Source organism: Micrasema longulum, unplaced genomic scaffold, assembly GCF_059751315.1.
Source record: "Micrasema longulum isolate JH-2025_06_02 unplaced genomic scaffold, ASM5975131v1 h1tg000419l, whole genome shotgun sequence".
Taxonomy (NCBI): domain Eukaryota; kingdom Metazoa; phylum Arthropoda; class Insecta; order Trichoptera; family Brachycentridae; genus Micrasema; species Micrasema longulum.
In genome coordinates, this window is record NW_028277619.1 from 182,563 (window position 1) to 196,619 (window position 14,057).

General features: G+C 31.0%; 4 protein-coding genes across 4 annotated transcripts; 2 read left to right on the forward strand and 2 right to left on the reverse strand.

The window, feature by feature from the left end:
• Window positions 1-231: 231 nt before the first annotated feature.
• On the reverse strand, window positions 232-1,568 carry LOC148281693 (nuclear receptor-binding factor 2). The gene is given in 4 exon segments (XM_088226283.1): window positions 232-1,075; window positions 1,078-1,161; window positions 1,164-1,254; window positions 1,415-1,568. Coding segments are annotated over 4 exon segments (909 nt in total). The 5' UTR covers window positions 1,439-1,568; the 3' UTR covers window positions 232-365.
• A 69-nt stretch (window positions 1,569-1,637) lies between these two features.
• On the forward strand, window positions 1,638-4,894 carry LOC148281694 (THAP domain-containing protein 1-like). Its single transcript, XM_088226284.1, has 4 exons — window positions 1,638-1,864; window positions 1,945-2,161; window positions 3,001-3,123; window positions 4,006-4,894. The coding sequence occupies exons 1-4, from the start codon at window positions 1,794-1,796 to the stop codon at window positions 4,459-4,461; spliced, it is 867 nt and encodes a 288-aa protein (XP_088082410.1). The 5' UTR covers window positions 1,638-1,793; the 3' UTR covers window positions 4,462-4,894.
• On the reverse strand, window positions 4,847-9,379 carry LOC148281695 (uncharacterized). The gene is made up of 3 exons (XM_088226285.1): window positions 9,031-9,379; window positions 7,798-7,984; window positions 4,847-5,471 (listed from the first exon to the last, which is right to left on the reverse strand). Exons 1-3 carry the CDS (start codon window positions 9,105-9,107, stop codon window positions 5,223-5,225), a joined length of 513 nt encoding a protein of 170 aa, XP_088082411.1. The 5' UTR covers window positions 9,108-9,379; the 3' UTR covers window positions 4,847-5,222.
• Window positions 9,380-10,675: 1,296 nt separating this feature from the next.
• On the forward strand, window positions 10,676-13,722 carry FRG1 (FSHD region gene 1). Its single transcript, XM_088226287.1, has 4 exons — window positions 10,676-10,912; window positions 10,989-11,368; window positions 11,977-12,175; window positions 13,051-13,722. Exons 1-4 carry the CDS (start codon window positions 10,854-10,856, stop codon window positions 13,196-13,198), a joined length of 786 nt encoding a protein of 261 aa, XP_088082413.1. The 5' UTR covers window positions 10,676-10,853; the 3' UTR covers window positions 13,199-13,722.
• The last annotated feature ends 335 nt before the right edge of the window (window positions 13,723-14,057 follow it).

Here is a 14,057-nt window from a genome sequence, read left to right on the forward strand (position 1 = left end):
ATAAAACAGGAATTATTGTTCAAGTTCCTTTATTTGTCAATAATCAACGATACACAATTAAAAATGAATGACATGAAATACCTAAGCTAATACAATATTGATGTCGATGATCCTAATCTATAAACAATGCTGGATTGGTAATATATCAAGAAAATCCTGAAAAAAAGAACATTATAATTAATCACGGAAATAATATTTTTTTAAAAATTAAACACGAATAAATTTAATGCGATTATATAAAATTGTCAAAAATTTTCATTCTAAAATACAATAAAAGTATCATTTAAAAAAATTAATAGATTTCAAAGGAATCTAAGTAGTAGAAAATTAAAATCATTGATTTCAGTATTAAAACATAAGGAACATTATTTTCTCAGCAGGTTTTGCGATTCCTGAGAAATAACAGACTTTAGTTTAAACTGTCCGATGAGAGATTCAAAATCAAAGTCTGGCATTTCCAGCGGCGGCAACGGCGGAAGCTCGCGGTCTTCTCCAATACTGGGGCTCAGGTCACTGGGGGAAAAGATGAACTGAGACGAGTCTTCGTCTTCCAAGGAGTCGCTGATTACTTCTATCGGAGTTGTAGGCCTCGGGATCAATTGCGGACTGGGTGGCGAGATGATTTGTACTCCCAACAACTTGTTTCTCTCGCCCTCCAAGATCGCAACTTGATTTTTCAAAAATTTGACTTCCGAGTCGCTGGTTTCGAGCTGCATGAGAAGCTGGTTGATAAATGTACGCAGTTGGTGATTGACAACCTGCAATTCCTCGATGACAACATTGTCGTTCTTGGGCTTCTTGAGCCCCGACACAAGCAGAGTATCACTCATATGGCACTGCACCACTCCATTGTCGATGGAATCGTTATCCCCCGAATCGATGTCGTTCTTCGCACTCCTCTTGTACAGAAGTTCCACAATTGAGTCTGCTTCGTCCATCGTTTTGGTAATCGCCAAATGCAGGCTCCCAGTGGTGATATCTTTCGGGTCCATCTGATTATTCTTCGCTGCCATTCTTAGCTTCTGCTTTTCAATGTTCTTTTTCAGGTTCTCGTACTGTTCTTTTTGTAAACTGCCAAATCCTTTTGCTTTTTATGGTATTCACACTGGAGATTGATAGATTCAATAGCCTTGATCGATGTCGTTAGATTTATAGCTTCTTTAAATACTGAACAGCTTTTTCGTGACATTCGATTGCTTCATCATATCGGCGATATCTCTTACTAGCTTCCGCGCGTCTGTGTTGTTGATGTGCCTGAAAATAAAATGACAATAAATAAAAGCCATTTCAATCATTTATAAAAACATTCGATAAGAATACAAAAGCAAACGCATATTTTCTAAGAACATAATGCTAAATCCGTAATTTAACTATCTGCATTGCAAACATCAAGTATGTTGGATATAAAAATTACCGCATTCAAGGGAGAATTGTCCATTAAATTTTTATTTAAATATGTAATATGTAATTTTTATATGAATTCTATGTTGAATAATGCTGCAGGATTTATCAAAATGTTTTACAATATTTTTATTGTCAGCTAGTGAGCTGTCAAAACAAAAATCCACAGACAATAATTCGTTATTATTTTATTTTTTATTCATCTAGACATAGACATCGAAAATATTTTCTAAATTTCTATGATTTCATCAAAAAACATTCTGTCATTTTTTATTCGAAAGCAAGTGTCAAGTGTCAGTATAGTAAAAAAAGCTGTAAAAATGTAAACAAAATTAGTTTAAAAAAGGAAGGTTATATGATTTTTAACCATATAAAAGATATTTGTGAACAATATGGTCGTGTGTTGCTGCGTACGAGGCTGTTCAAATGATTGGAAACCACTTAGCGATCTACGATTTCATAGGTTAAAAAATCTACCTGGATAAATTTACAGCAATAATAAATATATCTGTAAACAATTCTTAGAATAACACTTTCTTACAGATTTCCCTTGACTAACGGTGACTTACTCGAAAAATGGTTAAAAGCTCTGGCGCTAAAGAATTTTACCCCAAAAACGCATTCTCGGATATGTAGCGCTCATTTTTCTTTAGATGATTATTACAATTCTGATTTTCCAAATAAAAAGATGCAACTCAAGCCGAATGCCATACCAACCAAACTAATAGATGCAATAAACATTTCTAGTCCTACTGTAGAGGTGACATAAATGTACTATTTATTATATTACACTAAATAAGTTATTAATCATTTATTAATCAACCCAGTATTAACTGCAAGGTTATTATACTATGTTAATTACTTACATTGAATTTTAATTTAATTTTTTTTTTTAACGCTGAACAATAATTTGGCATGAGGAAATTTTACTTATTTACTTAAAACACCTATATTTTTATCAAAGATATTTCAATTGTAAACTGTTTCATTTCATAAATGTAAATCAAAGTATTTCATAATTAAAAACCTTATTATATTTACTTACATTTATAGATTATAAAATACTACTTATATCAAGTTTAAAAAAAATAAATTATTTCACTATGAAACATTTGTTTTTTAAATATTTTATCTTAGAAAAAATATTTTAAGGTTAAATTTCCACAGAAGTTCTGTGTGTTTGTCATAACATTTGCAAACCTTATATTTGCAGTTCAGGCTTTATACATATTATAAAAATTTAATAAACAGCTTAAAATCAGCTATTTTAATTAACTTATTTCTTCACTAATCTAAAAACACTGCGTATGTCATTTTTTGTAATTTTTACGGGATGACAAACACACTGCTTATTTAACTAAATGGAAGAGAAATTTTAATAGGCCACAGTTTATAGATAAACATTTAATTTTAATGTTAATTTAATTAAGCTTTAAATAAAGTATGCCATTTTTCTGCCATCCTGTAAAAATGACTCACACGGTGTTGTAAGATAAAGGACCATAATACATAGCTCTTTATAAATCACAAAATACCCAAAAATATTACTACTAGAAATTATATTTGATCGCAAAAATATAAAATTTGTTCTTATTTCAGAATGAAGTTCAAGCAGAGACAAATCCAAGACTCACCCATTGTTGCTGCTATGAAATAGTATCTGAAGACTCCAAATATCCCGAGCACGACCTGCTCGTAAGAAGTCCAGAAAAGAAAAGAAAGGTATGAAGATTTTACCATTTTACCATGCCATTATTATTGTTGCAAATAAATAATACCCTATGTACATTTAAATGCACTAATAAGGCTGTTAACGAAATTCATAGGTGACCAATCATCTGGTGAATTCGTACAATAAACTCCAGTACCTATAGATGATAATTTCGCATTAAAGAAATAATAGTTTATTGTATCCCCAAAATGCCCTAGTATTGGCTGATTTTAATAGCGTTGTAGACTTGCATCAAATCACAAGTTTTTTCTAGATGCATAATGGTCTACTTGATCTACGAATTAAATATTAATCCTTTTATTCAACCTTAATTCAGAAAAAAATTGCATGAACTTCTCAAAGTTACCTCTTATACCTTCAATAATAATAAAAAAGTCGATGAGCATAATAGGGAAATATAACTTTTTTAAGAAGTATTAAGGGTCTATGAAATACTGTCTTGTAAAAAAAATTTTTTTCTTTCTATTAAGCGTAAAAAATATTTTTAATTTGTAATTTTGAATATTGAGATTATCTAATGACATTTAGTTTTACATCCTTTAGTTTAGTTAAATTTTGCTTTACGGTTTTGCATACTGAACTGCGATATTAGTTTCTTCTATAGATAGAATAGTCAGATGATTTCTCAGCAACAAAGCCATCAAGGAGGTCAACAACATGTGCAGCAACAGGCTCATCACACTGCAGGACAACTTTCAGAATATGTAAATAAAAAATTCTGAAGTTGTAAATCTTCCGGCTGCAGAGTGTGTAAATCACCATTATCATCATAATGTACTGGCAACTAACTATTTTCGATAAAAATATTTTGAGAGTAATAACATTTAAATTAAATGGATGATATAAATATTTTAAATGTTACTTTTTTTCAGGACACAATATTCGAATCTCATCAACACAAAATAGATTATTCTACAATACCTACACAAACAACATTATTTGACATCCCTGACTTAATAGGAACTAAAGATTTGTGGCGTAGAAAAATAAAAATACTGCAACAAAAATTGAAAAGACGCAATGAGAAAATTTTCAAAATGAGGAAAGTTATTTATCATCTCAAAACTGAAGATAAAACATCTGAAAAACTTAAACTCGTGCTAAAAAAATACTTTAATGGATTTTCTGCGGAACTTTTCAGGCATCAATACAGAAATAACAAAGTTACACCTAAACAGAGAAGATATAGTGAAGCAATGAAGAAGTTTTCTGTTAAATTGTATTTATATTCCCCGATCGCTTATAAATTTGTAAGGAGTTATTTACAATTACCCCATTTCAGATCATTACTGAGAAAACAAAGTACAAAACAATTTGTAAGTGATTAATGTTCACCTGACCGATGATATTTTGTCAATGAAAAATATCAAATGGTTTTGTCACATACCTGGATATTTACGGAAAATCTGTTCACAATTTGTTAGACAAGTTTTAAGCTAAATTTGTTTTTGGTTTATTTTGTAGAAAAGGAAAATTAAAAAAAAAAAAAACGTTTATCTAAAAGAGGCCACAAGTCCTCTAGAACAGATCCGGGTGAGTGTAACTTTCAATGTAGAAAAGCCAACTGACATTAGGTTTTATGTTATTATATTTCCAATTATACAGGCACTCTCCTAATTGTGCAAATATACGGGAGCTAGCAGCTTACAGAAAATTTTCGAGATCTGAAATGGAAAAATAAAAGTGTACCCAGGTACATTGAAAAAATGAACAAAAATATCATAAATGTTTAATGTGTATATAATACATCAATCATTGCAAGTTGAAGTTTCATTCTTATAAATATACTTTGTTTCCCCATGAACTTGATTCAGTCCCACGAACCATTGCTGGACATAATCACAAACAAGCTTACATGATGCTATATAAATTTCTCCATTGCTACTGATATTATGTACTGTGATCAATCCTCAAATATGTTTCTTTGAAACCAATGAATAGAACCTAATACTCGTTAGTATGTCTATGTATCTGTCACGGTACGCTTAGATTAAGCAACACCTATACTTGAGGTATATATTTTCTTTCCAGATATCAAACCATTCCAATATCATTGGACAATATTTTGATATGCTCAACACAGGCTGTTTTATTTTAAATTTTCATTTTTGTTATCATTTGTATATTTTTGTACGCTGATTCGTCTACAAATGCAACTTCTTTGGTAGCGTCTCTTAGTTTGCAGCAAAATTTTTACTTTTTTTCGCAGTTCCGTACATGTTTCTTTTAGCGCTCTTATTTTATTTTGAAGATGTCTCTCTCGATTTGCATATTTAGTAATAAAGTCTTCTACTTCGAATCCAAACGCTTCATCAGATGACATATCTAATGCAATTTCCTGAAATGAATAGTTTTTTTTAAAATTATCTGCTTGTTTTATTTATATACTTAAATTTTTTTTGCATATATTTATACATTGGCGGGCTAATTGTCAGATGAAAATTTCTTAATTAAAGATTATTATATAATTTTAGTTTCAAAATGTAAGCGAGAAAAAATTGAGTACTATAATAAAATAGATCTAGCAATAGAAATATGTGTTAGTGATCGACCGAAGTTTTGGTTTCGGCTAGTTTTAATGAATCAGATGAAAAGGTAGGAGGATATTTATATATTACTTTTAGTTTTGTTTTTGGGTGATTATGAGCGGTCTATAGACTGCCTGAACACAACCGTTCGATCCTATTATACCATATGTTGCCACTGTTCTGTAGTCTAACACATTTCTTAAGTCGTAGAATACATATATTAGTTTTCTTAATCTATCAGTTTTTGTGTCTATATGAGATTTCCAGCAAAGATGTTAGTCAATGACTACTCCCAAATATTTTATGTTTTCTGTCTGCTTAACTTATGCACAGGAACAAGTACCACTATTTATTTGTTTGACAGACTTATGCAGTCATAAAATTAAAGATAGGAAAAAAAATAAATTACTACCTCAAGACAAGATCCGCTCTATCTTAGTGATTTTTTAAACCTATAAAGACTTACGCCAAAAAAGTCCAGATCTTGTCTCGAGTTTACAATATGACACAATCGGGACATTGGTGAATGCAAGCCATAGTTTGGGCTGTGTTGATCGAGGAACAGCACATTATTATTTCGCAACCGGCAGATTGGAACATTGAATGCCACTTGTTCCAGTAACGATGGTACATCAATTAAGCCATTCAGTAAATTGAACATAAATATGGAGTCAATGTTATTTCTACGTTTTTGTAGACTTGAGATTTTGAACATTGGAGTAAATATATCTTTATGACATGAATATTAACTTGAAGTTTTCTTGTTTCCTTTTTTTCAATGAGGAAGTCAGATATTATGTCGTTTAATTGCATTATGTATTTTTTTTGCATTAACTAAATTACGTAATTTAATCATTGTTGACTATGTTTCAGTAAAATAAAGAAATAAATAATAAAAATTTGAAACTAGACTGTTTTTGTGATTTGTTGACTACAGTTGGTAGTTCTAAGATCTTTCATATTTACAACAACAACAAAAACTATCATGCTGTTTCCCCGTAAGGGTAGGCAGAGAGGATAAAACACCACATCACTATCTTTACATAAAGATCTCGCTTCCTCTACATTCATATATATTCTCATGCATGCGCGCCGATTATTCTTACTTTTGACATGACCATTTTCAAGTATTTGTTGGATTCGGTCATGCCATGTCTTTCTTGGTTTTCCTTTATTTTTGCATCCACCAACATTCGCATTGTAAATATTTTTAGCTGTTCTTTTACTGTCCATTCCCTCTACATGTCCAAACCAGCGCAGAGCTCCTTTCTTGATTTTGTTGATAATGCCTACATAATGTACGGATCTCGACATTTGTGCATTTATTGTCTATTGCACATAGTTTTACCACATATTCGCCTTAGAGATCTTATTTTTGTAATGCCTTAATAGTTAGTAAGTTAAATTTCATAAAGCGTACATAGAAGAAATGCTGAGTATGAGTTATATCTATAACATAACAATGAACCAAAAGGCGCTAAAAATAAACAAATTGACTCATTAAATTTATGCCTTTTATATCATAACGTATTTTATTGAACACTTATTTCAATGAACTTGTAAGGTTTAACAATAAAAGCCTAATTTCGGGCGTTTTGAAGTAACTTTTAACTTATTTATAAAAGTTTTGGTTTTGGCAGAAACTAGAACAAAATTTTGCCGACATTCGGTTTTGGTTTAGGCTGAAAATCTTGTTTCGGTTGGTCTAATATGTATTCTAATTATTTTAATTAATTAATATTAATGCTAGTCTTCTAGATAAAGGGGAATAAAGAGAGAGGAAAAGAGGAGAGATTGACGAAGAGAAAGGAGATGTTTTTTCAGGTATGATTTAAACAGAAATACTGTAGAAACTTTTGAATCCTTGAAAAAGAAAAACCTTTGGTAATGGACGGGAAATGATTCCATAGTCTAGCCCGATGGACACTAGATTAGTTGGAGAAGAAGGAATTGTGGATGGGAATTAAGAGGGTGCTTTGAGAATAAGAAGAAAGAGATTGACCATGCACTTTTAAGCATTGAAAATTTTCACGAAGGTATATAGGAGCGTCAGTACTATGAATTGCAGTGAACAGAAGTAAGAGGGTGTGATTATGTGTGTGGGTTATATTGTTTTTCAAATTATGGATAATTTACTTCATTGTTCTCATCAGGTACTTCCGGCACTGCAGTTTCCTTAAGTATTTTAAAACCTGTTTCAGACACATTAAAACAGGAATCATCAAAATGTTTTGAACATACAACACTATTCTTTTTTGGTTCCCAATCTATTTTGTTTATTCCTTCAAGCCAAGCCTTTCTATGGGATATATCCTTGGGAAATCTAAAACAAAAAATTGAATATTTTTTTTAATTAAATCTGTTTGAAGCTAATCATAAATAGAATTTTACTAAGCCTAATAACCATACATTTTCTCTATTTAGTGTTACAGAATGCTAGATGAAATAAATTATGCCATTGACATATTAATACAAAGACACGCCCTACGGAGTAAAATATTTTTAAAAGCAGTGACATGATTATATCCTATAGTTACTGAGTTTATATATAGTTACTTTTTTTTTCCCAGGGCTGCATTCAAGGATTATGTATATGTTACCAAAAATTGGAAGATATTCATTTTTGGTTCATAAAAAAAATGTATTTCAACATTAACAATCAACATTCGTTTTTTGGTGAATCCCAATTAGATTTTTTCCTTAAATTCCTTTTAATTTCGACCCATTTGCAAACGTGAGTTCGAGTGAAAAAATAATATCAAGTCAGGCTTATTATATTTTTTAAACGTTATCCTTTCAGTGCAACCATGTAAATAAGAGCTTTGCAATTGCGCTGTGGCCTTATTCTGTAACTAATTTGTTTCGTAAATTAATTTGTATGGTATGAGAGGGAACAAGAGCGAAATATGGTTTTGATGGAGCTAGAATGAGATGGATATATGACAAACGAACAAACTTTGGAAGTGAAATTGTGACAGAATGAGCCTGCTGCAGGCTCATTCTGTCACAATTTTGTAGTCTTACGTTTACAAAAAGAATATTTATATTTTAATATTGTTTTAAGCTTTTTTAATCCCTCGTGAGCAAATATTTACCAATGAAAAGTTATACAGTCCTTTTTACAATGTTTATCCGAAAGATTTTTTAACGCTTTCATGACACGAGCAGGCATATTGGTTTCGTTTCTAAACGTCACGCCCACAGATTATATAGTACGCCTGGCTGGCGGTCGAAGAACGACTAAATACGCGTGGAGTCTGACTGAGCGTTTGGGCATGAGTTAAGTATCTTCATATTTGAGGGCTTAGGGTATGTCTATGTGTATTAATATGTCAGTGAGTTATGCTGAAAGAAGTATTAAACGCATACCTATGAAAAGATAAACCATCCCTTTGTTTTAAAACATTGGATTTATTTTTACATGAACTGACGGAGCACCGAACCATTTTAAAAAGTTGATGTTCCTATAACGTTTGCATTTTATTACCTCTATTCTCTATAAAATCAACAAATCGTGAAATGAAAAGTTAAAATAAACACTTTTGTTGTTATATTTAATTATCTGACAGCTGATAGCGTAGAAAAAATTATATGTGCTCACTTAAAACTAACCACAGACTACAAACATTCTTAAAGTACGTTCCAGAAGTTAAAACGATGGTATTACAAATGATGAAAAATTAAAATTATCGACTTCATGCAAAACTCCCCGGTTGTGGTTCATGCAACACTTTCAATAGAATATAGGTGGCATTGCAAACTGTTTTTTTTCATGAATTTTTTTCGCCCTTGTAAAATTACAACTTTTGTAATTTAAAAAAGGTTTTTATTACACCCTTTATTTTATTTATTTATTCATTAATGCTTTATTAAGTTAACTTAACTTACTTCATTACATCTTTAGAACTTTTATAAATATTTAGTAATGTTACGATTTTTTATCAAAATTTCTCAGGTACACATTTTTTTCAAACTAATTTTTAATGCTTCCTATTTTTTTTTTCTGGTTAATCATGTATGTGAGTAAGTAACAAGTAATATAAATGGAGTGAAAGGTAGAATTTTAGATTTCCATTGTTTTTATGCTAGCCATTTTTTAAATGTAAACTTCAGAAATAATACGTCTCTTCAAAATATTTTTGGGACTTTGTTGGTGAGATTTTTGTAATCATCATTGTGACAAAACCATGTCCTTCTGAGTGTTTTTGGAATAGGAATAACTGAAATGTCGCAGGGAGCTTTTTTGCAATGAATCAACTGAATAATAACTGAAAATTGTTTGTGCTTTTGATTAGTTTCAGTATAAAGAAAATAATACATGAAAGTTAATATTAAATAGCTATTTACATATGTATGTATGAGTCAGCATGAAAAAAATCAATGTGCTAAAGTAAATATTCAATAGCTATTTACAAATTCAGGAGTCGTTAATTTTAAAAAATCTGTACAATAGATTTTCAAAAAAACTAGCATATCACAAAAATCATTTCAATTTATGAAGGGTTTTGACAAGCAAATTTTTTTTCTTTAATTTATAGTGGAGTTTGAAACAAATAACCGAGGTAAATTTAAAGTATTTGGTTTTTTTTTCTTTGTTGTAATGTGAATTTTATTATTTTTTTCATTTCCGTGTTTAAAACAGGAATCACCCACTTAGCCGTTATTTTAGAAGCATAAAAGGAAAATATGAAAAATACACCACAACGCCCAGACCGATTGAGAAAAAAATCTTTCTTGAATTTCTTTCATTCAAATTTACTAGCTGGAATCGATCTTATGCCATTTTACCAACTCCGCCTTAGCGCCATGAATGGGTAGGGAATTATATTTTGTGTATTGCAAATAAGAAACATTTTTTATTTATTGACAATTTGGATAATTGAATCAACACCATCTTTGTATATTAAATCAATAAGGGGCATTTATTGAAGCTTCATCACCCATAAGAGAGTTAAATTTTTATGAGAACATTACACTTTGAGGGTTGGATTAATTGTACGAACGTTAGTATTTTATCTATGGTTTAGCTGTCTCCGTTATCTGTCATTTTCACGGCGTTGTTTCGTTGTTTGTTGATAGCCAATACATTTTCATGTGGTTCTGTTACACCCCCTACGGGATTAATTTCCAAAATAATAAATACAATTAGCTTATTAGAACTTCTATTAAATTACAGTTTAGTAAAACTCACAATGTCCGAGTATGATACTGTAAAAAGGGGAAAATTAGTTCTGAAAGGACATGAATCAAAGTGAGTACTATCAAACATTTTAATTCAGTATAATTTGTCTCTTAAGTATTATTGATATGTTTTTATTTAATTAAAGATCAAAGAAACGGAAGCATAAAAAGTCAAAGCGCGATAGGGAATCGGAGACCCCAGTCCAGAATCCAGATACTACCATTCACGGTGGGTGGTGGAAAGTAGAAAGAATCGAAGATGCCACTGGAAATATAGCGATTGAGTTTGGGAACAGGACTTATATTACTTCCCTAGATAATGGCCTCTTTACTCTTGGAGTTCCGCACATTGAGGGCGAAGGTCCGGCCCCAGAAGAAATATTTACTGTGTTTGGTGTGGGAGAAACTAAAGTGGCCCTGAAGTCCGGATACGGCAAATATTTAAGCGTCAATGTGGACGGAGTAGTGACTGGAAGAGCTGATGCTGTAGGAGCCTTAGAACACTGGGAACCTATCTGGGAAGATGGTAACAAACTATAATCACACTTATTTCTTCAAGTTTAATGTTCAAAAATACAACAATTTTTTTTTTTTAAATAAAAAAAATAATTCTATAATTATCATGTTTGATCACATATGACATGTTCAACAATGAGCTCTGTGCCCAGAGTTTCATATTTCCTTCTCTAAAATGTTCTCCATCACTGTTGTAATTTGTTAAGTAAATATAACTAATTGCACAAACTCGATAACTTGAGACTTATTAAAATTATTTTTTTATTTAATATGGAGACCTCTTTGTAAATTGTTAACAAATCAATATTAGCATTCTCATATTGATATTTCAATTTATGGGGATATTTGTTTCCAACAATTTGTAAAATTCATTTTTGAAAATAAATATGAAATTTTAGTATATGAACGAAAATTTGGAAATTGCTCCTTTGTTTCATAGTCAGCAATACTACCAATATATTGCAACTCATTCCTTCATTTTACTTATCGTCATTTTAAATAACACTGTGGATTTTATGAAACTACTACATCAACATTTTAACCTGATTATTTCCCTTTTTGTTTAATAATTTTTCCAAATTTATCATGTTACACATTATTTATGTTTTTTTTTTCAAGGCAAAATGGCTATATTAAGTGGTCTCGGAAAATTCATGTCAGTTTCTTTGGAAGATGATTCACTTGTTACTGTGAGGGATAAGGTAACTCCGGAAGAACATTGTGGCATCAGATCTCAGGCGAGTCGAGAAGTGGACACCAAACCTCTTCTTCCACTGGAAGAGCAAGGAAATATTGATGAAATCGAAGTCAACTATGTGTAGGTTTAATTCTTCAATTCAATTTTTAGATCTCACTCATGTTATGTATTACTTTGTAACATACTAAACTAATTGGCTCACATATTAAAACTATCTGATATGCTCAGAGTAATAATTCTCTATTAAAGCCGGTTTAGTTCTATTGCATAAAACAATTCATTCATTTCCGCACCTAATGGTGCATAGAGCATTGCATTGGTACACCAATCTCAGTATTCTCTTAAGTCTCAATCTTAATAATTTTTGTTATATGAAGGTATGATGATCAGTGTTACGGTTTGGGTACCAGTCCAGAGGCTATGAAATATTCTAGAATGAAAACACCTTTTTGAATAAATATTTAATGTCAACCATGTCAGGAATCAAACCCGAGAGCTCTTGCCACCACACCACGAGGCCGACGATAGAACAAAAGCCTTCCAAATTTTCGAATTGGTATTTAGTTTAACAACAATCATGTAATGGACATTTTCCGTTTGCGCTTGCGATTCTCGACCTGAGTACTTACAACCTGGTGTATTGCTGTAAGCTGTAACTAACTTCGTGGTTTATAATCATGGAATGGTTTTGGTCCATATAGGCGACTTTTAGGCATAGGCGTGTAATTACACTAAGCTGATATGAGTATAAGGGTATGATTAATGGAAAAGTATAATTTTAATTTAATCTAAACCGATAGGGACTGTTGATGCACAGGGGTGAAGGCATTTGGTTTTTAGCAGATGTGCAAGCTACGAAAAAAGTGCAATATCCAAACCTAGTATTTGTCAGAAGACATGTTTTCTCCTTCCTGAATTATATGTTGACTTCATTCTCATTCCAGTTAAGAATATCTCACTATGCTTATTTATTTATTGAATTTGGTTTATTTTAGGAAAAAGTTCCAGAAGTTTCAAGATAAGAAACTGCGCGTTAATACAGATGATAGGAATGATTTGAAGAAAGCACGAGATGAAGGAAACCTCCACGAAACTCTCTTAGATCGAAGAAGCAAAATGAAAGCTGACAGATATTGTAAATAATAATTGTGAACAAATAATTACTTTAAATTAAAATATTAACCTTTAAAAATACAGACATTTTTCTCTTGCCTATGTGTTGTTGTGGCGAACAGGATTTTATAACTAAATAAGATAAACTTTTTACATTGCTTTTCTTAATCTTTATTAGGCTTTGATTTTTAACTTGAAGAGTATTATACAAATCATTTTCAGATACATATTACAAAAAATAATAATATCATAAAGTAATGATATTTCACTACAAATATTGTTTTTATGTTGACTTGGAAATCAATCTGGACACAATGCATGAAACAGCGTTTTCTGGATATGTACTTTAAAATTTGTGCAAAATCACAAAAACAAAATAAGGTAGATTGTCGTCCTATTTCTGTAATCACATTTGAAGCCACTTACATAATAATATAGTAACAACAATATTCGTTTTACTTTGTTCTCACGATAATTAATAACCAGTTTACTAAAATAATATACTTAGTAATTTTAACAAATAAAACATAGATACCCTACGAAAAAAACAAAAACCAAGTGTCTTCTTTTCAAAGCGTGCATTCTAACAATGCTTTACGGGCGTGAATAGTGGCATCGCAACACAGTGCAAAGCAAAACTTGGAAGCTTTTTAAATAGATGCTTGCAGCGAATTTTGGTTATCAGGTGGTTTGATATTAGAGAACTACGGAATTAATTCTCAAAGATTGGCAAATATTTCAAAAGCAGGCATATTTATTAAAAATTTTGAATAACTGAATAGATTCCACTGAACTACTATCTCTTATACAATTTGAGAATTTTAGAATACTCAGATTCAATAATGGATTAAAACACCTTTTTTTTGTAATTTCTACAACAATCAAATCT